Source organism: Molothrus aeneus, chromosome 3, assembly GCF_037042795.1.
Source record: "Molothrus aeneus isolate 106 chromosome 3, BPBGC_Maene_1.0, whole genome shotgun sequence".
NCBI classification, from domain to species: Eukaryota; Metazoa; Chordata; class Aves; order Passeriformes; family Icteridae; genus Molothrus; species Molothrus aeneus.
In genome coordinates, this window is record NC_089648.1 from 52,006,355 (window position 1) to 52,033,171 (window position 26,817).

The 26,817-nt window shown below is 38.0% G+C and overlaps 1 protein-coding gene across 2 annotated transcripts; it reads left to right on the top strand.

Annotated features, from left to right (window-relative positions):
- On the top strand, nt 1–25,554 carry SERAC1 (serine active site containing 1). 2 transcript variants are annotated; one of them, XR_010783369.1, is made up of 18 exons: nt 1–46; nt 2,712–2,803; nt 4,147–4,183; nt 4,494–4,630; nt 4,956–5,045; nt 5,986–6,117; nt 7,677–7,798; nt 9,850–9,978; nt 11,320–11,433; nt 12,746–12,908; nt 15,092–15,242; nt 16,032–16,173; nt 16,950–17,050; nt 20,043–20,140; nt 20,682–20,864; nt 21,217–21,360; nt 23,221–23,933; nt 23,977–25,554. XR_010783369.1 is itself a non-coding variant. In XM_066546923.1 (17 exons), the coding sequence occupies exons 2-17, from the start codon at nt 2,713–2,715 to the stop codon at nt 23,349–23,351; spliced, it is 1,965 nt and encodes a 654-aa protein (XP_066403020.1). In that variant the 5' UTR covers nt 1–46; nt 2,712; the 3' UTR covers nt 23,352–25,554. The 2 variants fall into 2 exon arrangements, 1 of the variants encoding a protein (XP_066403020.1); XM_066546923.1 differs by having other exon boundaries at nt 23,221–25,554.
- The last annotated feature ends 1,263 nt before the right edge of the window (nt 25,555–26,817 follow it).

The window sequence follows — 26,817 nt, forward strand, 5'->3', positions numbered from 1 at the left end:
CGCGGCGCGCGGGGCCCGCCGCAGGGAGCGGCGGCGCAGGCGGAAGGTGCGAGCTGTGGCCCGGGCGGGGGGCGCGGGGATGGTGGGCGGCGCAGGGCGGGCGGGTCGGGGCTCAGGGCTCAGGGTAACGGGTGCGCTTTTCCTTCGTGTTGGAAAGAGGCACAGAGCCACCTCCGCCTGGCTGCTTGCCCGTTTATGTGTTGCATTGCCTAAAGTTGGGTTTGCAGTGGTGTTTTTGTCTTTTTTTTTAACAAGCTCTAGCTGCGCCGCCACTGGCGGGTAGGTGGGGACCGCAGCCCGGTGTGGGACGGGGCTCGGAGCTGCCTGGGCCGGCTGTGAAACGGTGCGAAATGGGTCCTTTTGCGTTATATTTGTATGTGCCTAAGCGTGAAAAGCTCAGCGAGAGCCGTCAGTGCGCGCTCGCAGCCCCGAGAGCAACCGGCTGAGGCGGGGCGGCGATGCTGCCCCCTCCTCCGCTTTGGTGAGACCTCACCGGGACTCCCCCACATCAGGAGGACACGGAGCTGCTAGAGCAAGCCTAGAGAAGGGCTACGAAGTTGCTAAGAGGGCTGGAGCACGTCCCCTGTGAAAAAAGAGCGAGGAAGTTGGGGCAGCTCAGCCTAGAGAGGAGAAGATTGCATGGATACCCCACGGCAACCTTCCAGTGTCTGAGGGGTCCTACAGGGAGGTCAGAGACTGATTAAGTCCTACACTTAATCAGGAACTGTGGTATAGGGCAGGGAGTAATGGGTGCAAACGAAAAGGGGAGACATTTCGATTAGATATTATGAAAGAAATTCTTGGCTGTGCAGGTGGTGAGACACTGGAACAGATTTCTTAGGAAGGTTGTGGATGCCCCAACCTTGGAAGTGTTCAAGGCCAGGCTGGATGAGAGCATGAGCAGCATGGTCTGGTGAGAGGTTCCCCTGCCCATGGCAGGGGTGTTGGGATTAGGTGATCTTTAAGGTCCATTCCAGACCCTTAACATTTGATAATTTGATGCTTGCTCTTGGACCTGAACAGGAGCTCCTGGCAGCAGAGGAGCGGTGCTCACTTTGTCCTCCTGTATTTGCAGTGCATGTTTTAAATTTTAACAATTGTGGCACCTGCTGTCACTGAACCACATGTTTATTTCAGACTGTGGTTAGAGAGAAGAGTAAATGTGAGTGTGGTGGTGTTCGCAGGGGTCCCAGGACGAGGGAAGAGATGAGAATCTTGACTCCATGTTTCAGAAGGCTGATTTATTATTTTATTATATAGATTATATTAAAAGAAAATGATACATTAAAACTATACTAAAAGAATGGAAGAAAGGATTTCATCAGAAGGCTAGCAATAGAAAGTAATGGAATGAAAATAAAATCTTGTGACTGCTCACAGCCTTGACACAGGTGGCTGTCATTGGTCATCAAGTAAAAACAATTTCACATGCTGGGTAAACAGTTCTCCAAATCACATTCCAAAGCAGCAAAACATGGAGAAGCTGAAGCTTCTCAGCTTCTTAACAGAAAAGATCCTAACAAAAGGTTTTTCATAAAATATGTCTGTGACGTGTGAGTACTGTAATTCTGGGAGTAAAGGTGGTAAAGGAGCTGAGACAAGGAATTCGGAGGCAGGAGAGGTGTCTCTGGAGGACTGATGGTCAAAGTCTTAAAAGTGTTTCATAGTGTGTTGTACTCTGTTGAAATGAAAGGATAAAAAATGTTGAAATGACAAGTCAAAAAGAAGTCTGCAGTGATTTTGACAATGCTGGGGTAATGCTTGTTGTTTTTCAAAAATCTCCCAAACACAATCAAGAGAGAAGGGAAAAATCAAAACTTTTGGGGAAATAAGAGAGGAGGGAAGACATGTTAAAGGAAGGACACAAAAAGAGTTCCCTTGTTCAGATGTTGGACACGGATGATAAAAGTGATATAAACACTTTTCTTGGTCTGTAGAGATTACCTTAAATTCAAGGAGAATATCAGGCTTCCATATTTCAGCATCAGGTTTACACATGTGACATTTTATCATTTTGAGTTGTGATTGTGTCAAATTGAGCTAATTTGACAAGAATTTGATTAGTATATGAGATACTGGTGTGTTTTTACATCCCTATAAACACATTAACTCAGTTAGTATAATTGCACCAATGCAATTATACCAATGCAGACACTAAAATTTCACTTAGAAGATAGGATTTTCATGTTACTTCTGCACTGTATGCAAAAAGTGTTCGTTTTAATGTAGTAGCTCTTTAAGTCTTGTTAGTCAAAATAGAACTTGCCAACACAATAAATGATGAACTTTTAAAAGAGGTTGTTTACTAAGTTGTATTAAAGCTCGTGTCATACTGAGTAATGTCTTGATGGAGATAGGACCATATCTGGTATTTAGGGAAGAGTGACTAAGTAGGAAAGGAAACTTAGAAGCAGAGAAGTTAATTGGAGATACTTAGTCACTAAAATGAACAGTAATGTAATTTATAAAAAAACTGCTTTAAACTATTCTTATAATTGAAACTCAGCCCATTATTCAGCCCATAATTTGAGAAATTTATAGAGTTTTTTAATCAGAGTGCTTTATATGGAGTGAAATGACACAAACATGGTTTATTATGACCTTTCCCATCATGACCTTTGCTGTAAAAAGTCAGGAAAAAAATGCTACAGGATTTCTGCTGTAATTCTCAAATCAATCATTACTTTTTTTCTTTCCCCCTCAATATGCAGAATGTCAGTGGCTGCTTACTGCGTATTTTGCTACAGAAAAATAGGAACTTCTGGTCCAACCACAAAAAAACGCCTACCCTGGTATGACATCAGTAAGTAGAGTTCATTATGTATTGATCTGAAGTGTTAATAAAAAGGAATGACATGACACCATGCTTAATTAAACAATACTGAAGTTTTAAGCCCTTGAATGCTTAGTGATTAAAAGCTTCTGTTTGTTCCTGCTCTCTGCTTCTGACCTTGCTTTGCATGGTGATATGTAATATGACACCAGCAGATTATCTGGGAACAGATATGAACACTAGATGAGGGTCATTCCCTAACTAAATGTGATCTCCTTAAACTATCCTCAATTCCACTTGTATCTGATTTTTTTTGTAATCTCTAGAGCCATGAAATAGTTACATTCATAAACAGTGAATAAAACTTGTTTCTATTATTTCTTTTTCCTTATTTACTTCAAGCTCTGCTTAGTCACTGTTTTCTTTGGTGTCTTCAGCATATAATGACAAATCTTACAGTTCTGAAATTTATCTCTGAGCATTAAAGATAGGATATTTCAATTTCTCCTCTACAGGAAGCATTGCATTTTTTTCTTTTTCAAACTTCTCTGCCAGTTATTTCTTCAACATGTAGCTGATGCCTCTTGTCTGCATGCAAAATTCTTATGGCCTCACAAAGATGGAAGCTGATAGCAGTGGTTGTGGGGCAAGTCTCCCAATTCATGCTGAGGAAAAGAAATTATTCATGATAGGTGAGATGTGTTACATTGGGTTTGCTGCTGCTGGTAATGATAAGAGTTTCTCTGGATAGAGATCCTTATATCCAGATAATCAGATGGACTTTGTAGATACAAAGTAGCTGAAATCTGGAAGGAATAATTTTATTTAAAAGGGAAATTGTTGCAAGCAGCATGTATTTATTATCTGTTTGCTTTATACATTAGATTAAATGGAATTATTTTTTTAAATATATTTGCTTATGGAAACTCAGCAGGATTTCTCAAAAACATACATAGTCCTGTATGTAATAATATACACTGAAGAAATAGCTGCAACATGTAGGAAAACATTAACTCCTTAAAATGATTTTGAGTTCCAAATCACTGCTAGTGTTACAGGCAGAGAAAGTTCACTGTTGTTTCTGATAGCTGAACAGTGCATGCAATTGAGAGGTAGCAATATTCAAAGTAAATGGCACTGGCAGGATACATGTTTTATCATCTTGCTTAGGAGAGCAGGAAATGTGAATCAAGTAATGTTTTCTCCAGTTGTAAATTTTGGCTAATAATTTCTTGAAAGCTAGAGAGCAATAGAATTTTTTTAAAAGCTTGTTCTTAATGATTTGTATTCTTACTGTCTGATAATCAAATGGTAACTGTGCTTTTATTGAGGTGATGCACACAACTTTGACATTTGGTTTTGATTTTTTCAAGGAAAAGTTGCAAAGGTAACTGGATCACTTATACTAGGGTAAGTTGTAACCAATGAACATATATGTAACTTAAAGATATGGTTAAAATTTTAATACGTGCATCTTTCAAAAAATGTGATAGTATTAGGGGACGTTAGACATGGTAGAATATAGTCTTGAAGCACAATTTCTGATAGTTATAACTAATTTCAAGTATTTTATAACCTTTTCTCTACTTTGCTAAATCAAAATAATCTACAGACTATTATGTATTTTGTAAAATCTCTATGGTTTATGCCAATGTGATTGCTATTTTTTTATTATGTTGTTTTAGTTGATATTCATATGCAGCTCTTTTTTTCTTTAAAGAGGCTTTGTATTCATTACCTATGAAGTCCTGTCCTTAAATAAGTTACTGAAAATCGATACTCAAGCTCTACATCAAGAAAAACTGAAATCCTATATATACGTACGTACAGCTTCTCTAAGTCCGAGTGAATATCAAGGTAAGATGCATAATTGTTTGAGTTCTAAAAACAGAATTCTAAGAGAGTAGAATGTTTCTGGAGGTCACCCTTACATAACAAGTAAAATTATATTTCCTGAAATCTGTTACCAAGAAATGTCACCAAATTTATTTTAAGTTGCTGACTGGTTTGGGGGTTTTTTTAAGATAGTTCTTTCTATACATAGTTCTCTATATATCAAATAATTATCTTTATACAATGTCTATATGTATATGTGTGTATATTTCTTTTTCCATATATTTACGAAATTTGAGGTGAGGGAAGTGTCTTTCAGACTTCCAGTAATATAAAAATACTCTTGTAGGAATTACATACAAAGCCAGAAAAGAAATCCATAAAGCAGTGAGAAGAATTCTAGAAACAGAAGCTAAAATCTTCCGGAGGCCTTTTAGTGGTAGGTATTAAAAGTAGGACTTTATCTATGGTTATTGTTTTTTAACAGTAAGAAGTAGGGCAATTAGGGAGTAAAACATTTTTTCTTACAAAGTTAACATGTTCTTTTGTCCTTGAAATAGTGATAATATAGCTTACAATTTCTATATTTATATTTATTATATCAGTCTGATTATCAGTCAGTTGACTATTTTCTGTGTATTAGAACAATTTATTTTCTTAAAGTAAGTGAAAGTGATGGTTATAAGGATATTTGAGGGTTGTTTTTTTCCTTGTTTCAGAAGTGATTTAAAATTTAAGATACCAAGTTAATATTTGATATCATTTTTGTGTAAAAAAGGTGTTTGTGGGATGAAGTACTCTCAAAATCTCATTCTAGAAAAGTATGTATGCTTTCATCAAAATTGACAATATTAACTGAAAGCAGCACAGTTTTTTGGATCAGTGTTACTGCTTTTTCAAGTAATTTGAAACAAGAATTTCCATTCCTATCAGAAACTCTGCTCCTGAGGCATACTGTCTATTCTCATTTAACTCTCTGTTAAATGATTATAGCAATGTGCATCTCCACTGTCATCTTATGAAATTAATTCTTCAAGGTCAGACCCTCAAGAGTTTCTAATAATTTGCAGCTCCTGCTGGTAATTCTGGTTGGTAAGTGCCAGCCAGGGGTTGTGTCTGTCATGTAGATACATGTAATATCAACTTGGTGCCACTAAAATGAGACAATCTCAACATTTTAGGATCAGCATTTTACTGATGTCATTCTGTCCTTGTTCATTGTACTAATTTAAGGTTAAAATGTTCACAGTAATTTAGAGTGTAACAAGTAATACTCAAATATTTAAAAACGACATATTTCTGTACTCCACTAATAGAAATGTGACTGGTTAAAATGCTCATTAATAATAACTTGGATTTAATTTGTTTCCTGGTCAAAGAACAATTCAGTACCTTTGATGGAGAAGATCATGAGTGTGCCTTATGGCTTCTCTTAAAGAGAACTCGGTCAGAAGACAAAGCAATCCGACTGCAGGCTGTACAAGACCTGGCAAGCAACAGTCACTGGCATGGTAAATGTATGCTGATATAACCTAATTTGTCCCAAAAATTCCACAGAGTCTCAGTTAGCTGTTCCAAGTCTGCTGACAACATGAAGAAAAGCTAGTAGCTGCAAGAAGCATAAATATGCTCTGAAATTTGGTCTAAAATGTGGGGGAATTATTTACATATCAAGTAGCTGTTCTTTCCTAATGCCCTGATACAGTGAGTGTCTGCAGTGCAGGCATCTCTCAGTTTCCCCACCACAGGATTGTAACCATTGCTGTGGCATGGAGAGCAGTTCATGCTCTTTAGTTCCTTGGGTTTTCTGTTGGGATTGCTAATGCAGTCACAAGTTTTGCTAGTGTTTTTTTTTAAAAGCCTCTGTAAGAATGAGTTTAAGGTCATTGGTTAAGTTAATAAAAATTGGTTAGGAGCTGATAGGTTGTAACGACAAACCACAGGTAGAGGGCTGGTACATGCGAGCATTATCTGTAAGACATTTTTTGCCCTAGTTATTATTTAATAGTAATAAGTTCTCCCTCTTGCTCTAGCAGCAAATATCCTTGAAACCCCAAGTAAAGGGGAGGTGTGTGTATGTGTTTGTGTTTCCTCCTTTCCTCTCCACCACCAGGCTACATAAACTAGGTGACATTCCATTCTGGACTCTTGTTTCAGTGATTTAGTCAGTTGTGGATCTTTCACTTTTCCAATGCAATTCCACACCATGGGATTTATCTTGTTTCAAATTGCCTTTTTAAAATTCTAAATAATTTCCGCAGGGAATTTACACCAGCAAACTGTGTTTGAAAATGTTTCAAAGCTAGGATATACCAAAACTGAGTTTTGTTCTGTGTAGATGAATACTCTTAGCAGGTGATTTCAGAGCACAAGATGTCCAATATCAGAAATTTAGTGCCTTTTGTTATCTCCCTTTCTCTGAAGTGCTCATTGTTGAAGTATTTGGACATTTCACAAACACTAATTATTCTTGCCAACTGCCTCATGAGGGAAACAGGCTTTTTTTAACCTGATGCTTCAAAACCAAGTCAAAGTTTAGGACTGAAAGTATGTGCTGATTTTTCACAACTAGGACAGTGTTCGGCTCCAGCGAGTTCAGTTTGCAGGTATAAATTACCTCCACCAAAGGAAAAGTGTTGCCAATCTACAATCTTCTGACTGTGAAAAGTATCAATCTTCTGACTGTGAAAAGTATCTTTTAAATGGCTTGTCAGTTTTGTTCTAGAATTGTATAACAGTAACAGGAATAGAAGAAAATTTTTGTAGAAAAAAGCGTTGATCCACTTCAAGGTTTTATTTTCTTTTCCTTCAGTTTGCCACTGAATTACCAAACTGTCCTATAAAGAACAGTTAGTGCCCAAGTGTATTTCAGCTCAGTGTAGTGCTGGTCTAAAATCTGCAGTTTTTAACTTTTGCAATTTGTGGTTAGAAAATCAAAAGGTTTTTGTAAGTAGACTGCAGAGAGATGGTTCTTCTTTTCAAGTATATTTGCAAAGTAGATCACAAACTTCATTTAAAACAAAATTAAGTATTTAAGGTTAGTTTTAACTCTAACATTCTTGTACAACAGATTATCAGTATGTCACAGTTGCTCAAACCTGTGATCAAAGGACTGCTATAGGTTTGGCTCGATCCAAAGATGTTGACCTTCGCTTTTTCCTGCCTCCACCACCATTGCCAAAAATAAAGACTGTAAGTAAAAGGAAAGTGGGCATTAGATGATTCTTACTTGCTTACTTCTTTTTTACTACTTTTGTTGTTAACTTTGTTGAAAGTAAAGTTCTTCTAAAGTAACTGACTAGTAGTAAAATACCAAAATACAAAACTAATATATGATACACCCTTCGGGTATATCTGCATTAGGGAGTGGCATGATGGAAAGAAATAAGGTTGGAAGTATTGATCAATTATTATTCTTGGACTGTTATCCACATGACATATTTACAAGCAGTGAAGTCTGAGCCACTTACTAGTCTGAAAGACACACTGCTTGTCTCTATCCAGTAGGCAATGTGAAGAAATCATCCTGGATTGCCTTGTTGACACTGACAGAATCCTACACAGGAGCAGAGCATGCTCCTGGAGGCCTTTGCCTCCTCAGTAGTACTTGGTGCTCTACTGTAGGCCCACCTCTTCACTGCCAGCTTTTGGGTGCCAGCAGATCCTTATTGGATAAATTTGGCCTTGCTTTATTTTTAAGTTAAAAATTAGCTTAACACATTTTAAATGTATGTATATGTTATATATATGATGGTCTGAGGAGTCATGTCATCAGCTTCTTCAACAAACAGAGCTCACATATGAACTATAATATACAAGGTGTTTTGGAATGCTAATAGAATGAAGAGGGGCAGAAGGCCCTGTCAGAAAATACCTGTGTATCTTAACCAACAGAACTCTGAATATCAGCTTTGATTGGGTGTGATGTTCTCAGTTTTTGCTTTCTTGCCTTTGTAACATTATGTGATAGTGGATCTCTACCTGCTAGTCCTCAAAATACTAGGTTACACCAGTATATGGTTGTGGATATATTTTTACAGCAGTGTGGATTGCTAGGTGATTGAAGCTAAGTGTTGCCAATCTGCTGCTCAGGAAGTTGAAGCAAATCATTGTGGCAACTATAAGCAAATAAATCTCCATCTCTGATTTTATCAAAGAATTAGAATAACGGCAAGTTCAATGATGGTGAGCAAAGGAAATTACTTTGTTGAATCTATCAATCAATATATGGATTGTTATATTAATTTTTCAGACCAAACATTAAAAGAAATGTCTTCATTTTTTACTAATAATTTATACATTAATTTTAATGTTGCAGTACCAAAAGTACAGCATCACAAGTTGGTGGATCAGGAAGGTGGTTGTCCCACTCTGCTCTGCAGGGGTGTGGCCTCCCCTTGAGCACTGTGTGCAGTTTTGGGCACTGCAGTATAAAAAAGATATTAGACTATTAGAGAGTGTCCAAAGGAGGACAGCAGAGATGGTGGATGGCCTGGAGGAGGCCACATGAGGAGTGGCTGAGGTCACTTGCCTGTTCAGCCTGGAGGAGACTGAGGGGAGACCACTGCAGTCACAAATTCCTTATGAGGGGAAGCTGAGAGGCAGACACTGATCTCTTCACTCTGGTGACCAGTGACAGGACCTGAGGGAATGGCCTGAAGCTCTGTCAGGGAAACTTTAGGTTGGATATCAGGAAAAGTTTTTCACCCAGGGGGTGGTTGAGCACTGGAACAGGCTCCCCAGGGAAGTGGTCATGGCCCCAAGCCTGACAGAACTCAAGCAGCTTTTGGACAATGCTCTCAGGCACATGGTGTGATTCTTGGGGTGGTCTTGTGTAGGACCAGGAGTTGGACTTCTATGATCCTTGTGGGTCACTTGCAACTTGAAGTATTTTATGATTCTATGAAAATTTCTATTAGTTAAGGATGAACTTTTAAGATTCCTCTCCCAAGAGGAATTGGTTTTTCTTCTGGTCTTTGGAACCATCAGGATAATGTCACCAAAATATGAAATGTAAACCTTGCTTTTTGTAATTTATTTGGTGATTTTGTAATTATCAGTTTCTAAAGTCTTTACAGATAAAACTATTAAACTGAAGTTGCAGAGCACTTAAGTCCAAGGTTCAGATTTTATGGCCTCATTAGTATGGCTGATTCCATTATTTCAGATATTCCTCTCTTCTGCATTTTGCTTCCTGCTTTGAACAAAATAACCTAAAAGCTGTTCATGCTTACTTCTCACAGGACTATCCCATAGAGGATGAACTTCGTTTGTTGTTGGTGTCTTTACCTCAGACTGGGCTTGATCCATGTGTCCAGTACTTCACATCTCTTGCGTTACGTGAAAGTAGCCAGACTCTTGCTGCACAAATGGTGAGTTTCCATCTGCAGAACAGAACTGTTTGTGCCTGCAGAGCTCAAAGATATAAATCTTTTTCTATATTTTTTATCATTGTGAGAGGAAGAGAAGTACAGACACTTTGTGAGTGTAGAACATGAGCAAGATCTCTTCTAAATACAGTTTGTCTGCTTGAAAGCTTGTTTATATTTTTAGCCGTACTAGTTGAAAGGTGTAGTTAAGGATTATATCTTACAAGCCTTCCCATTAAGCAGACATTTCAACACTCTGTTGAAAACATTCCTTCCCCTTATAGAAAAATCATAAAATGATTTTTCACATTTCATCTTACTGTTGTTTGAATGTTCTTTTACTGATGAGATTATTAAACCTCTCTTAAGTCTCTAGTGAAATGGTAGGTTATTAGCACACCTTAAATAGTAAACTCTGTTACATCACTTGGAAGTGCCTCTTTGAAATAGGTCCCCCAAACCAGAACTGCAGTAGTCTATGGTCTGTTTGGACCTGGATCTAGGAATTCTCCAACTGTGTCTGTGCAGCAACTTCCTAAGTGGCTTTAGGAATGTCATTTAAAGTGCCATTATTGTTTAAAAATAATATTTATGTCAGTTTCATCCACTCTCTCTTGTGAATTTTACTTTTTGTTGTTTAAAAGTTCTAACTTTCTTAATCAGTGATTGTTATTTTTTATGAGATGCAATAACAAAAATGAATGTCATTTTAATAACAATGCTTGTCAGTCTTCTTTTAGAGTTTCCAGAGTGCAATAACTCCTTATTTTCTATGACAGAGTTATGTGTGCTATTTTTACACTATCACTCCTTTACTATTTTCACAGCCAGAGCTCGTGCTACAAAGGGAGCTTTGGTAAGACATCACACTTGGAAGTATTTTGATTTTTATCGAGGTTATGTTGGTCTTTCTGCTGCGTGATTGAGAGACTGGTCTTCTGAGGCTGTGCCACATATTGAAGACCTTTCTTCCTCCTCTTCTAAGTTTTGCAAGTCTAGAGTTACGCTGATTCTTGCTTTTTTATGCTTAAGCAAATGATCTTAAAAGATGACATTCATTAACAAAATGAAAATAATACATTTTCCCCCTTTTTTTTATGTTTTGAAGTTAATAGACTAAGGAGACCACACTGAAAATGTAGTTAATATTTCCAGTTAAAAATAGTAAATACTTTTATGATGTACTGTTGTGTAATTTGTACGTTTTGAGAAGTGCATGCATGCTGTGCACTCTTTAAAGCAATTTCTATAGATCATTACACACTTAACATTCTAGATTAGAAATCTTTTTTTTTTATGTAGCCATTTGAAATGTGTTACTATTTTTATGGTTTTTCATTTCAGGGAGGCTTATGGTGTTTTGGAGGAAATGGACTTCCATATTGTGAGACATTGAGTAAAGTCCCTTCAGAGACAGTGGAACTCTTTTGCCTGCAGGCTTTAGTACAGCATTCTAAGGTAATTTGTCTTTAAACTGTAACTGAAAAGCTACATTTATAGACATTTATAGCTATAAATGTCTACATTTATAGCTACATTCCTCTCTAATGCACTCTCATGTATTGGGAAGGAGTTGTCATTTCCTTGTCTCCTACCCCTTTCTCCTTCTGTAAGAATGTTTAAACAGCCAAGATGGGTGTGAAATGAGCACTCTCCTGTAACACAGTAGGGTTTTTTTTCACATGAGGAAGTGTCTGTAAGTTTTGTTGTTGTTTCTTATTCGCCCTTACAAGTTCCCCTGTACTATAAAAGTATGTGTCTTTGAAGAGGTAAAAGGGCAGCTCTGAGGATGTAATGCCTGGTTTTCACAAAGCAAAATAGTGTCATGAATTCACTCTAATTAGAAACCAGAACAGAATGCAAACCTTACCCATGCACAAAGGTATTCTTTGGGCAGAATATTGCACAGCAAACAGCTAATAATACAGTGGTCTTCCCAGGACCAGTGTGCTTTTGCAGACACAGATGAGGAGTATGGAAGACATTTTGTAACAGTGTTGCTTCTTGTTTCCTATTGCTACATTTTTCTGTGTACGCTTAATTGTTCGGAAGCCTAGAATGCTGAAAAACAGTGTCGAGAACACCAAATGGTTACTGATAATGGGGATGGAAAAAGTGCAGCTTCCTGGTATTCTTTTCACATCTTTCACATACATAGAAATTCTGACTTAGTCTAGAATTTGTTATATTCGAGATTTTCAGTTTAAGCAAGTTGTGACTGTACTCATTCCAAATGCCTGTTGAAAGCTACAGGCTTGAGGATATCAGCAGTTCCAAAGCTACTCTGCATATTCATCTGGACTAAATTGTTTGTCTTAGGATCAGTAATGATAGCAGTACTATTTGGAATGTAAAAAAATCTTTTTCATTTTGAAGAGAAGGAATTATAATGATTGCATTTTGGGTGGTGGACAAGTGGCTCTGGTTGAGATAGTGCTTTAGCAAATACAGACAATTGACCTGTTCAGACTCTCGAACTTGAGTTGAAATTTGATCATGCCAAGTGGAGACCATTTCATCTCCCTCAGACATGAAGAAGGGTAGAGAGGTAATACTCAGAGATTTTAAAGTTGTCAATTCATAGGAATTATGCATTTTGCATATTAAAACATCTATTTCCTCTTCAAATATGGCATAATAAATTCTAGATTAATCTAATTTCTATGCAACAAGGGCTGTGTTATACCTGCTTCTTAAAACTCCCTAATTTATGAATTAACCTTTTGCAGAATGTCTATTTATTGTCACTGCATTTGCTTTGTAATGCCAGATTTCCTCTCACTGTGATAAAATTGAAGCTAAAGGAGGCCTCCAGCTACTACAGAGGATATATCAGCTACGTAAAGATTCAGCAAAGATCCAGAGGAACATAATCCGCATTATTGGGAATATGGCTTTGGATGAACATCTGCACTCATCCATAGTACGTGCAGGTAAAAGGAAAGCTCTCTCAGTGGTAGATTTCTACTCAAAAAGTTTCAGATAATTAAATAAAAGAAATAAATAGAAAATGTCAATATGCTGTTCTATAAATCCAAGCAGATGTTTGCCTGTTTAATACAGTGTGCATTTTTACACAAAGGAGAAGTAGCAAAGGCACGGGAAAAGATGGTGAGGGTGATTAAAAATTTGCAATGGCTGTGATATGAAGAACAAATAACTAGACTAAGATACTTAGCATGGAAAAAGCAACTGAAAGAGAATATGATGGAGATTTATAAAATTCTCTTCACTGGCATAGAGAAGGCAAAGAGGGAATGGTCATCTGCTGTTTGTTGTAATGCAAGACCAAAGGTTCTTGTACATTAAATTATAAAAAGAGAGAACAAATAAATAGTATTTTCCATATATTGCATGACCAAAATAAAAGTTGCCACAAAACATGGTAGTTGAAGACTCACAGAGCTTCAAAGAGTGATGAGACAAATTCATGAAATGAAAAATCCATAAAGTTCTACAAATGGAAACAAAGTTGACTGCTGAAAATCTGAGTGTATAGACTAGAATCAGAACTGTATAGTTGTCCTTTTGTATTCTTATTCTTATATTGGTCTGCAGCTTCCATACTGCTCACTTCTGAAGAAAGGCAGCTGGACATAAAGGCCTTTGTCCTGGGCTCTGGCACAATTCTTAAATTCTAATGATTGCTGAATCCATACATGTAGAAGAAGAGATTGAAACAGGAGAGTCAGCAGCTCCCTGGGACAGAGCCCTCAGTACAAAAGGAATTTTAGACAGTGAATCAAACTCCAGAGATGAGCAGTTGGATACTGCTAGTCCAGAGTTGATAAAGCTTCTCTTTTATTGCTGGATGATGCATAAGAAGAAAGAACCTCTAAGGCTCTTTTTCTTGCAAAAACTGCTGGCACAGGAAGAAGAAAAACAGTAATGCACTGTGTAGTAGCTGTGATGGGGTATCTGGGAGTAGAGCACTTACTTTTGATTCTGAACAGTTATTTTTGACTCTTCATCTTGACTGAGAAATGCAAAACCAGAGACCAAGCTAGTTTTAGTCAGACTATCTTCCATTGTGTTTGGAGAACTGAAAGTAGACTTCCGATAGTATTCTTCTTAAGTACAACTTTCACAGTGGTCAGCATGTATTCTGCTTAGAAACATAATTTAAATACATTATTCTTAAATAAAGAATATAGTCCTCAAAGGTCCTAGTAGTGTTGTTAGTTTAAGGCAAAACTCGAATGTCAATTTGTTCTTTTCCTCAGTTTACAGTAAATGGTTTTGAATTAGCAGCTTACCGACTATGCTAGTAACAACATAATGGAATGGTTTTGAAACAATGCTCATGAAGTAAATTCCCAGGTTTTATTTATGGACTTGACTGTAATGTAACTGATTTATAGGCTGTTTTTGCTAGCAACAAGATTTATCAGAATTTTAAAGAAACCTGTGCATATGCACATAAAAACATTCCTTTACATTTCTCAGTAGTCTATGACAATTCCCTTCCATATTTGAGAAAATTTTATGCCTGAGGTACAGTATCATAAAGTTTTTGTCAGCCATATTATCTTTGACTTAAAATTTTATTGAAGATTGTATCCAATTTAATTGTCTTATGTTTCTAATGTATAAATAGTATACAAATTTTAGAATAGCGAAGATATTTTAATCACAAGAGAGTTTTTCTTATGCTGGATTTTAAAATTAGAAATTATTGTACTTTCACAGCAAGCATCAATTTTTTTACCTGCCATTGCTCCTGTAGGTTGTTTTCTATACCTTTCTTATGCTTTAAGCTTCATTGTCTCCATCTTCCTGGCATTTTACCTGCAAAAAGAGATCTGAGATCTGTTCTTGCTACAGCTGTACTGACCTGCTGATACACTTTATTTTTCTTCTGAGAAGGGGTTCTTCTTCAGATCATAAGATGAACAGTCATAAAATACATCTGAATTTTTGAATTTAGGAGATTCCACTTAGCTAGCCTTTACTTTCCTGAGGTAAAGAGTAGATTGAAATAATTTATTTTGACGTTGCCGTTCTTAAGTTTTAACATCTATTTTCAGATGTATGGTTTGATGGTTGATGTTTCTGAATTCTGTTGTTCAGATGATGTTTCTGTTAGCTGACCTGCCCCTTCCTTTTCTCAATGTAGGTTGGGTTTCTGTTCTTGCTGAAGTAATGAAATCCCCATACATCATTCAGTCTTCTCATGCATCCAGAGCTTTGGCTAATCTAGACAGGGACATGGTGAAAGAAAAATATGCAGATGGTGTTTATGTCTTACATCCACAATATCGTAGCAGGTAAAGTAGGAGTCATTGTACATACTGTACTTGGAGTTACTTGTTCTGCTGTTCTGTTACAAAACTTTGGAAGAGTTGACATCAGAGTGCTGCTGTACTGATGTTACCTTGCCTCTCCTGTTCTTTGGTGGGTTGAAAGGACTGAATTTAGATTCTCAAGTAGAAGAACAGTAAAAGTGGTTGGAGCAGTCCCTAGGTGTGGACAGAGTATTACTGTAATGCATGGAAAATCTGAACACAAGACATGAAATTAATTGCTGCTTTGTGTGGGTTGCAACTGTTTAACCTTTGCACTTTTTCTTGGGATATAGTGCCTTGTAATTATTCTACTGGCAACAGCACATGTTGGCATAAGTTGCAGTAAATTTTCATCCTCAGTAACAGTGGTTGTGTGTCTGGGACTAAAGCAGTCTCCAGCGTGGGTGTCAGTAGTAACTGTTCCCTGGGTCATTGGTGTTACTCTGGTTACAGTGAAGATCTAATGTGATAATAAGGCTGGAGCTACCAAGCCACATGAACAGTGGCTGGCAGGAAAGGTGTTTTTCATTATAGAGAATTATGATTTATGATATGGATACTTTCCATACCTCATATCTTTCTTCTGTGTGGTTCCCTAATTGTTGTTTTTATCTGAGTATGCTCTTTGAAATATCATGAAATGTTGTCCATAAGGTAAGAAGTCACATGTCATGTTAAAAAAAGTATTTTGGCATCCCTTAGGTTAAAAGTTCCAATTTGCTAAAAGGACAGATACCACATATCTCTTACAATTTCCTTTTGCTTGATCAGCCAGCCTGTCAGAGCAGACATCCTCTTCGTTCATGGGCTTTTGGGAGCAGCATTTAAAACCTGGCGGCAGCAGGACATTGACCGGCATTTGGATAGAAGGGCCTCAGAAGGGGAAGAGGAATACACTCAGTGCTGGCCAAAGGTAAAAAAAACAGTAACATTTTCACATGTGGCTGCTCATTCAGGAGAGCTGTCCCGAGCATCTAGAAGGACACTGTCTGGCAGATGTCTTTTTTTCATTCAATTACTTGTAGTCTGTTATACAAATGGCAGTTTCCAAGTTCCTGATGATAAGTTTTTGTTAATGACTTGTTTGTTGTTCTTGCAAGGAAAAATCCCTGCTAAGTTTTATGTTCTCAACATCATTCACTTGCTAGTGAAAGAGGTGGCAATGGCTGATTTCCTTATGCTCTCTCTTTTTTTTTTTCTTTTTTTAATGGAACATTATTGCTGAGGAAGATTTATATAATAACATTTTAAATTAAGTTCCCTTTTTTACCTAGGTGTCTGAGTACCTTACTTTGTGCAGATTGCTATTTTAGTATTGTTGGTGAATAAGTAATTACTGCTCCAAGCAAACACACTGGTATAGCCACTAAAAGTATCTCTGTGAAACTTGAACTGATCAGTCCTGTTGGTAATCTTAGTAACTCGTTTCACCCAGGAGAGGGAGCCAGGAATGCACGAGTTAGAGATGAATCTCCACTCTCTGCCTGCTTTGTGCCTCAGAAACAATCTAGAGTTCACCAGCATGTGATAAAAGAATGACAATCCAGGTGTAACATATATTTGGGGATTAACTGAAGAGCAAAAGTCTTTCTTGATACTGTCCCCATAGTAACATCTTTTCTCCACTGCTTTCAAGAATTTAAGTACATCAATTATAAGCTCCTTTGGTTTTGCTTTTCTTTAATTTAGACATGGCTTGCTACAGACTGTCCTTCCCTTAGAATCATATCTGTGGAGTATGACACTCATTTGAGTGACTGGAAAGCAAAATGTCCTGTTGAGGCTCAAAGGTAAGAAATGCAGCATCTGCAGTTTGGAGGCAGGGGCAGGACACAGACCTGTAAAGCTGATCATTGGGATCACCTACTCTGAAAGAGTCAATTTAACTTTTACTGTTGCTTTGAAAAATCAAATTAGGAGAAATATTAAGTATAGTCATGGTATGCTGAAGTTTTTAGCTTCATGGATAGCTACATGTGGCAATTTCATGAATTCTTACAGTCTGTTTTGCTTCATGTTAAGGGAGACAGTAAATGATGCTATTAGTTAATGAAAATACAACTTTATATCTTAAGAGGTGTCTTTTTTAAAGTGACACAATAATGCTTCATAAGCACAGCAAAAAAATCACTGTACTGTGGCTTTATATTCCTGATAAAATGAAGCATATATTTTCATAGAATCATTTAGGTTGGAAAAGACCCTTCAGGTGATCAAGTACAATCATTAACCCAGCACTGCCAAGGCCACCACAAAACAATGTTCCTAAGTGCCACATCCACATGCCTTTTAAAAGCTTCAAGGAATGGGGACTCAAGCACTTCCTGGGAAGCCTGTTTGAGAGCATCACAACCCTTTTGATGAAGAAATTTTTCCTAATATCCAACCTAAACCTTCCCTGTTATCTCTTGTCCCTGTCACTGTTCCGTGGGAGAAGAGGCCAACCCCCACCCAGCTACACCCTCCTTTCAGGTGGCTGTAGAGAGTGGTAAGGTCCTCCCTGGGCCTCCTTTTCTCCAGGCTAATTGATCCCTCAGCCTCTCCTCATAGGACTTGTGCTCCAGACCCTTCACTGGCTCCATTGCCCTTCTCTGGACCTGATGTAGAGCCTCAATGTCATTGTTGTAGTGAGAGGCCCAAAACTGAACACAGGACTTGAGGTGCTGCCTCACCAGTCCCTTCCCTAGTCCTGCTGGCCACACTGTTCCTGATACAAACATACTGCTATTCAAAAAATGTTTCTTTGGTGATAAAATACAATAACTGTATCTTCAATCAGATAATACAATAACTGTATCTTCAATCAGAATCTTCAATTCACCCATGCCAGAGAAATGCTGTTTTTACTGACCTTGAACAGGATAGGTTAGAGGAAGATGCTACCTCCAAACATGTTGAAAAATAAGAACACTTTGAGCCTGTAAAGGATTTCTGTCTTGAATAGAATTTGGTTATTAGGTTCAGTGATCTTTAAATCAGAATCCTTCAAACATTTATGCAGATATTTAAATATGTAACCAGTACTGCAAGTTCGACTTGTGTACTGCAGCAAGGGCAGGTGCATGGCTGCTTGCAGGTTAAGAATCTGAAAATTAATAGTGTTTTTTGTGCAGGGAAGAAAGAAAATTCAACATGTATAATAGACTGGGAACGTGGTACTTGTTCATTCCCTCCCCTCTCTGGCAATTATTGCATTAAGGAAAACATGTTAGCAGGGAGAAAATGAGGAACACATGACTGTTAATTGCCTATTTGAAATTAGGCAGAAAAATTACAGTAAGGAGCATGTAGGTGGTTACCTGTGCAGGTCCAAGAAGACTGGAATTGGCTTTAAATTGCACCAGGGGAGTTTGGGTATTAGGAAGAAATTCTTCACTAAAAGCATTGTCAAGCCCTGGAAGAGGTTGCCTGGGGAAGTGGTTGAGTCCTGATCCTTGAAGATAATATAAAGACAGGCAGATAAGGCTCTTAGGGACATGGGTTTGTGGTGGACTTGTCTGTCTTTGGGCTAGCAGTTGGACTCCATGATCTTGTAGGTCTTTTAAACGTAAATGATTCTATGATTCTAAGAAAACTCTTCTTGTGTCTGTCTGGAGCAAGTATGTTAAAAGAAATAAACATAGATTTCCTTTTTATTTCCCAAAGATAACATCTTTTTCATTACAAAATGGAAAATTGCATTACCAACTATTTATGATCACCCAACCAAAATATTTGATAATTTTATGTGGTTAATAATAAATGAAAGATACTGAAGATATTTTTAACTAGCAGCAACAATGAGGTTGCAGTAGAAAAACAACCTTAGGTTTGATCTTAAATATACAGTCTCATTCACTGTTTCAAAAGTGAATTTTTATGTCTCTCTGCTAGCCTAGAGCGTACTGTTCATCTGAAAAGACACATTTGATTATTCTTTTCATATGTGCTATAAAGCAATTTCTAGTGAGAATGCTGAGACCAATAGAGATGAAGTGAATTATTTTGCACAGTGGTTGCCCCCATATCCTGATGTTTTCATTACTGAAGGGCCTTCTGTGTTTGATTCTTGTTACACTGCAAGGAGCAAAGTAAAGTGCAAGTGTTGCACTTTCAAGCTTGGATTGGGCATTGGCATTGGTTTTGTTTTGGTTCTACCACAGATTCATTTTCAAACTTTAATGTGTAGCTTATCCTTTCCACAGCTCAGTCTTCTTGTTTATAAAATGGAGATTATTGTGCTTTCATACTATTCCAGTAGAGAGCATTTGGAGATTGTCTGGCAAGTGTAACTGACATTGGTTGTGATTTTTTAAATGTACTGGTTGATTATGCACTTAGTTTTTAAATTTCTGTGCATTGCTCCATATTTTGAGCATTGTTTAGCAAAGTGTGTATGAGGTGTGTTCATGTTGCAGAGTGTAAAGTTCATTATGTGTTGATGTTGCTTTCATAGAATTACAACTGTTTTGCTACAATGTGTATAATGAAACTATTTAAAACTCCCTAAAACAACTTGTCAAGAAAACAGAAATATTTGCTGAGCAAAATTAAAGACTTCCTAGCAAGAGCAAGAAATTGAATTTAGCTCAATTCCCATTGTCCTTGTGAAGCGATCCTTACAGAAGTTCTTGGTCTTTTTCAATGTAGAAACAATAATTAAATAATTATTATTTGTTTACCTAATTCACTTTCATAAATGTGCAGCACTAAAATGCATTGTGTTTTAACATTGCCTTTTAACCTTTTAACATTGCCTTTTAATCATGCTCCATGATGCCTGTGTTTGTATTTTCTGTGCAGGGAGTCTATTGCTTTCAGGAGCAGTGAGCTGCTTGACAAGCTCAAAGCTGCTGGGATTGGAGACAGACCTCTGGTGTGGGTATCCCATAGCATGGGTGGTAAGCGTGTTGCCTGTTTGATATAAAGCATTTATTTGCATTAAAGATTTCAGAATAAGCCATTAACCAAATTCAGGTAGAAATGCAATTATTCAGAATAGTTTATTTAAAAAATTGGCAAAGACCTAAAAATGAAAAACAGATTTCTATTTTCTTAATGCATTATATTTAATAGCATATACATTTTGAAAGGATTGTTATTGCTGTTTGTTCTTACTGTGTTGATTTAAAAACTCAATGAGTTGAAATTCATGTAAGTGGAAATCCAGAGGCAAAATTTTCTCCATGATCAGGCATATAGTAAATGTCATTAGCAACACATAACAGAAATCAAATTTGGATTTGCATCATTCATTGACATTTTATATTGATGCCTCCTCAAGCGTGATTTGGGTTTTTTTCAAGTTAATCTTACATATTTGACAATCTAAGGACTAATCAACCAAGGCAAGAATATGGTTAGTTGTCTCATGGTTAATATAGCATGGTCATTATTTCCCAGTGATTTAAATCCCTGCATTAATTCAGCTTCTGTTGCCAGGTCTTCTAGTCAAAAAGATGCTGGTGGATGCTTCCAAGAATCCAGAAATGGATAAAATTGTAAACAACACCAGAGGAATCATATTTTATAGCGTTCCTCACCATGGTTCCCAGCTGGCTGAATATTCTATAAATGCCAGATATCTCCTCTTCCCATCTGTGGAGGTTAAAGAGCTCAGCAAGGGTATGTTCACTTTGCTACCATCTAGCAACAGGAACTCTGCTAATCTGTTCTTGGTGCTTTCAGTTTTTTCATTGTGCTGTCAGAGAAAGCTGGGGAAAAACAACAAACCTCCTTTTTGTTTTGGGTTGTGTGTTGAATTATTGCAAGCAATTCTGAGTAGTTGTTTCATTTGATTGCAGAGGTGAAGGGAAAAGGGGAGTCAGAAGAAATTGTTGCCTATGCTAGTTGGAAAAAGGGATTACAAACAAAATGTTACACCTTTTACTGTCATAGTAATAAAAACATCTCTCACCCTTGCCAGAAGAATGCTATAATCTTATAACACTGTAAAAATTATGTTGCTCTTTCTCAGATTCTCCTGCCCTTAAAGAGCTGAATGATGACTTCTTGTCTTTTGCCAAAGACAAGAAATTTTCAGTGCTGAGTTTTGCAGAAACTCTACCCACACACATAGGCAGCATGTTAAAACTGCATGTTGTACCTGTAGAGTCAGCAGGTAAGTGAGAAATAGCCATTTAATTTATTTCATTTGATATCTGTTGATGTAAACATCAATAACGAGAAAAGGTTATAAATATTATGGTAAAAAGTGTAGAAAAATAAGGCTAGTACAGTGTGGGGGTTTTTGTTTAAACTTTTGACTGCTGAGATCAGAAGCAGCTACATTTAGATCTTAAAATAACAGTTGTTTGTTTTGATTTTGTGAAATCAGAATAATATCTGTTAAAAAAGATGGGTAGACCCTGGTCTGATGTTGGTGTTCTTTCATTTGGAATTATGACTAGTTGTGGTTTATCTTTGAATAGGTAGGCTGCATAGTGTTCCAGATGCTTCTGTAAACTCCTTTATTTGCTCCTTTAAAAAACTAAGAAAGAAAATTAGCCAACTGCTAATGGAAGGAAAAAGTCACAAAGCTGGTTTTCAGTGTTAAGAATCCTTTACCTTCCACATCTCGTGAACTCCAGCAATAGAGTTTGCCTCCTGAAGAGTTCCCTCCATCTTTTTGCCTTTTTTAGGAGAAGGGGAAACCAGACATGTTTTTCCCTTGCTTTTATTTATGTGTGTTCAACTTAGAAAACTGTTTTAAGTCTTATATTTTCAGTCTTTCTTTTGCACTGCCCGAGGTATCTGTAAAGCCAGAAACCACTGCTTTGTTAGGTTTTAGATCACACTTTCCACCAGCTAAATCCACAAGCTTGAGTGCAGGGTTAGGTACTCTGAAAAAGGTGGGCTGTACATCCCTGTTTATCTGAGTTACTATTTAGCAGTTTTTTGCAGCAGATCCTCTTGAGCAGCAATGTTTTGCAAAAATGTTGCTGATGCAGTTTTATTGCAAAGAACTGAAAAACTGAACTTTTTTTTTTGTTATTATTTAACAAAATAAGGTTAAAAAGAGGGCTGAATAACAGAACCCAAGTGAGTACTGTGCACTTGTAATTTTGTAACATGTCTCCTTTTCTAGGGGTGACACCTAGCACATGAGTGCTCTTGAAAACCTTTAGAGGGCACCCAGCAGTTCTGTAGCAGGCCACTGTTCAAAACACAGGCTGATGGGCAAACAGCTCCCTGTTTCATGCATGTCTGCTTGGGCACATGAAAGCAGAGCTTCATCCTGCTCTAGTGTAGTTTTACATGGTTTGAGATACAGAAGTCAAAGCAAAATGGAGGATTTCTCTAGGTGATGGGAGAATAGACAATAAACTGGGATGTGGCAGTCACAGCATCCTAACTGGAAAGTTAGCAGTGATGGCTGTCAAGAAAGAATAAATGCTGTAGTGTGCCCAAAATCAGTAGCTGAAAATGGAATATTTGTATTCTACAACTAAGCAATGTAAATATTTCATTTATCTGGAAATGTGCTTAGTGATTTGCAGCATATTTCAGGGTCATTGTAGTCCAAATTTTAATGTCCATGTCAAAGTATTTGTGTAAGGGATATGGGCAATTAGTGGTGATTAGATTCAAGTTACCATGCATTAAACTACATCCCTGATCATATCCATGCTTAAACCTCAGTCAGGACCGCGCTATCAGTAAATGAAGTTTTGTTTCAGCAAAGTTGTCTGTATGGAGAAATGTACATTTGTGTATTTCAAACAAAGACAGCAGAACTCTGACCTAACGGTGTCTCATGTGCCAGTGCGGGTTTTGTGGCAGCACAGAGCTCTATCAGGCCATAACTGTGTGTACTGATGCTTTTAGCACATGAAAAAATAATGATGAACAAAGAGTTTTACTGAAGATAGGAGAAGTTGTTTTTGAGAGAGAAATTGCTAATGCAAGATGTTATTTTCAGTCTAGGTTGTCTTATGAACTCTGGTAGATTTTTGGTTTGTTTTTTTTTTTCCTTTTCCAGACATAGGAATTGGAGACCTTATTCCAGTGGATGTTAATCATCTAAATATTTGCAAGCCAAAGAAGAAGGATGCTTTCCTGTATCAACGTACACTGAAGTTCATTCAGGATGTTTTAGCCCCAGAACTGTGAGACTGAGGTTTTGCCATCCTTTCCTGGTTGTGTCCTGTGTTTGGTGTAACACAGAAACTTCTAACATTTGTTAGGGGATCTGCAGAATTACAAGGGTGCTGTGTCTATAGTATCTGCTGCTGAATAATTTCCTGTACATCTTGAACTTGAGGCACCTGTCCAATTTCTTTCTCAAAATACATCCAAAACAAATACAAACTTGGCAAAAAGAAAGTCCATGCCCAGGGTATCTTCTTTTAGCAAAAAAAAAAAACAAACAAATAACCAAGCTTGCTTTGAAAGCAGATAAATATACAGCTGGGATAAAATCTTATAGACAGGATTAAAAACAATTAAATGAGGTGGTTATTTGTTGTGTCAAAGGGGAGAAAGCAGTACGTGACTGCTGCGAAGTTGTGGTTTGCTGCCCATGGTAGGGTAGCCTGACTGGAGCCTGAAAAATTAATATTCAAGTGAATTAAGGTAGCACTTTGGCCTAGTGACCCAATTTTAGGAGGTTTTGTCATTTGCCTTTTCTTTTAAAACATCACCCACATTTGTCAGCAGATGCAGCATCTGTTTTTCTGCATGAGAAATGGACAGGTTGGTAGCTTGCCTTGCTTTTTTCTGCATGAGAAATGGACAGGTTGGTAGCTTGCCTTGCTTAGAAAATTGTGGTTGTTTTAATGAAAACAAAAGAAAAGAAATGTTCATCTTCTTGTATATTTCCCTCCTAATCTTAGCAACTTGTGAGACTGCTTTCCTTAGGACAGTGTGTGTCTGGTCAGACAGGGCAGTTCTGTGCCTGTTCACATTGGAGATGTGTTTGATGAGCTCAGCTCTTCTTTGCTCTTGGGAGACTCCAAGAAGTTGGTACCTTCAAATCCCTGGCTCGTGTTACTCATACAGAAACTTTTCTGTAGCTGATTTAAAGAAGAGCATTGAAAATGCTCAGGTGGAGCACAACAGATGTAGGCCCTGACAAGAAAGTTGATGCTTACAGTTTGGAGCTGAGGTAGAAAAAGGTAAGGCAGGAAGAAAATCAGGTGATTGTAATGCCTCACTGGAAATTACCACAAATGTTTTGATTTCCTGGGGCCCAAATACATCTGCTGGTGTAGATACAGAGAAAACCAGCAATGTCTTATTTGAGTTTGTTTGTTTATGTTTAGGATACCCTAACAGTACTGATGAGAAATCAGTATTTTTTAGATGAAAAAATGGCAGTGCACAGTCACTTTTTTGAAGTCTTAAATAATTTGCACTGTGGCTAAAAGCAGCCTCATGTTATTGTGGTCTCTTTAGTCTCTTTACACCTGCATCCCTCTCTGAAAACAAACATGGGCTGTGTAAAGCTGTACTGCCTTTGCTGACCATTCGTTAAATAAGGTCTGTATTGATGACAGGCTTGAGGTGTCTTCTCGTGTCACTCCTGTGAGATGGATCCAGTATTAGTGTCCTTCAAATGATGGCTGTGAAAGCTGCCAAGGAGCTGGGATGCACCTTGCAGTTCTGCATGGGCTTGGTGCTGTGGGCACTGCAGTCCTGCCAGGTCCTGAGGGCAGCCCAGGAGGACACTGCAGCTCTAAATACACTTGAATTTGTAGACTTGAATACAGCTTTACACTGGAAATTGAGGGAACTGCAAAGTAAAATTCACAAGAGCAGTACAGAAGCTGTACATCACTACACTGGCAAAAAGATCATTTCCCCCCCTAACTGAGAGGTAGGTAGGAACACTGCATGGCAGTATTTTGTATAGAAAATGTAAGAGAGATGTCATTATTCCTGAAGAGGTCTATATTTTTTACACTGTGGTTTAGACTTCAGAGTGTAAATATATTAGTACACTTTGTATTCACAGAGTAGAGTATGTGGAATTCATGGTGAATAGACAAGACTTCTAATAACTGAATGCTTGTTTCATGTGACAAATCTATTAGTTTTGGTAGACTCCTTTGGCTTACTCAAATTCAGATCAGTGACTTTAAACATTAATCCTAGCAAACACATCTATGTTTTGTAACTGGAATTATTAAGGCAATGTTCTTCTTTTTGTAACTGTATTTATATATGTGTAACTTCTAAAACTAATATTTGGTAGGGGGTTCTTGGGTTTGGGGGTTTGGGTTTTATGTTTTTGGAATATACTAATGAAATGTGATTTAAAAATGTCTTGGATATGTCACAAAATGTATTAAAGGTTAATGATCTGCCAGCTGAATACTCTGGACCATGTTCTTTTTTGTTAAAGATCTGCATATTTTTTAGTGCTTGTCTTGTGCTGGGAGAATGTAACATTACCCTTTGCTTGGGTAAGAGGCACAGTGCTGCGGGGTGGCTGGTCTGGCATGTTTTGCCAAACTGAGCAGTTTGTCAGTTGTCCTTTTGGATTTTGCAGCATTGTCTTCTAAAGTGTGTACAGACATCAGTTTGAGGGCCAGCAGCTCTGTGGCTGAGCATTCATGTCTGCTTCCCATCAGGAATTGGACGCTTTTATGCTTCCTGGTGTCACATTAATTGAGAGTAGTGTCTTTGGGTAAATTCTCAGGTCTCAAAGTACTCTTTTAATGCCGTCCGGTGGCTCAGCTGCAGGTGTGGCAGGCAGGTTGTGTGTGAGTTGTCTGAGGAGACGATGTTTCATCTGCATTGTGGCATCCAAGAGGAAATGGTGAGATGGGAAGGGAAGGCTAAAAGGGGTTGGTCAGTCCTCTTGCCCTTGCTGTCCAGCAGTCTGGTGTAACTGTGTCGGTGTTTCTAGCAGCAACAGCAACCAAGTATTCAATTGCGGTGATTACAGTGCTGTGAACTGGCTTCTGCTGAGATTTGTGCTTCCTGGTGCCAGCCAGAGTAGCTGGCTGGAAATGAGAAATTTTCCATCTGGTGAAAATCCCAATTCTGGATGAAAAGGGAAAAGCAAAAATGTTGTTCTGTCAGAGTGAAAATTCTAACCAATGTTTTGGTTCTCTTTCTTTTGTTTGTTTCAGTGATAACCTCCCTAAAAAAGCTGAATCAGGCAGTTGCTTTACCAAGGAGAGCCACTTACCCACCCCAAACACGACTGCAGCAGAGCCACCAGCATGCCTACTGCAACTTGAAGCTGCAGGACTGCAGCCATGGGCAAGCTCACGTGTGGTGTCTTGCCAAAGCCTCACATACTAAAGGCAGACACTTGTAGACTTGTGTCTGGTAAATCATACCTGGCTTCACAGCTGCCATCAGCAATTTTTGCCAAGTGCTGGCTTCATGACTGAAAGAATGTCACGGGATAACCACTCCCTACAACCCATTATATGCCCCTGAAGAGTGACAGCTGTCCCTGAGGACACTGATTTCCATTGATTATGTCCCAATGAGGATGGGCAGCAGAGCTGTGCTGTGGGTTCCCTGGTTGTGGACATCAGGTACTAAGGGGCATGGTGGGGCCTGGCTTAATCCCAAATGAGAAGGAAAGAGTCACTGCCTCCTGCAGTCTGAGTTTTCCATA

Bases quoted from the DNA above. Each gene is read 5' to 3' on its own strand.
- SERAC1 (XM_066546923.1), top strand. From the start codon at position 2,713: ATGTCAGTGGCTGCTTACTGCGTATTTTGCTACAGAAAAATAGGAACT. The intron at 4,631-4,955 runs GTAAGATGCATA...ATACTCTTGTAG, and splicing joins AAGTCCGAGTGAATATCAAG to GAATTACATACAAAGCCAGA. The intron at 21,361-23,220 runs GTAAGTGAGAAA...TTCCTTTTCCAG, and splicing joins TGTACCTGTAGAGTCAGCAG to ACATAGGAATTGGAGACCTT.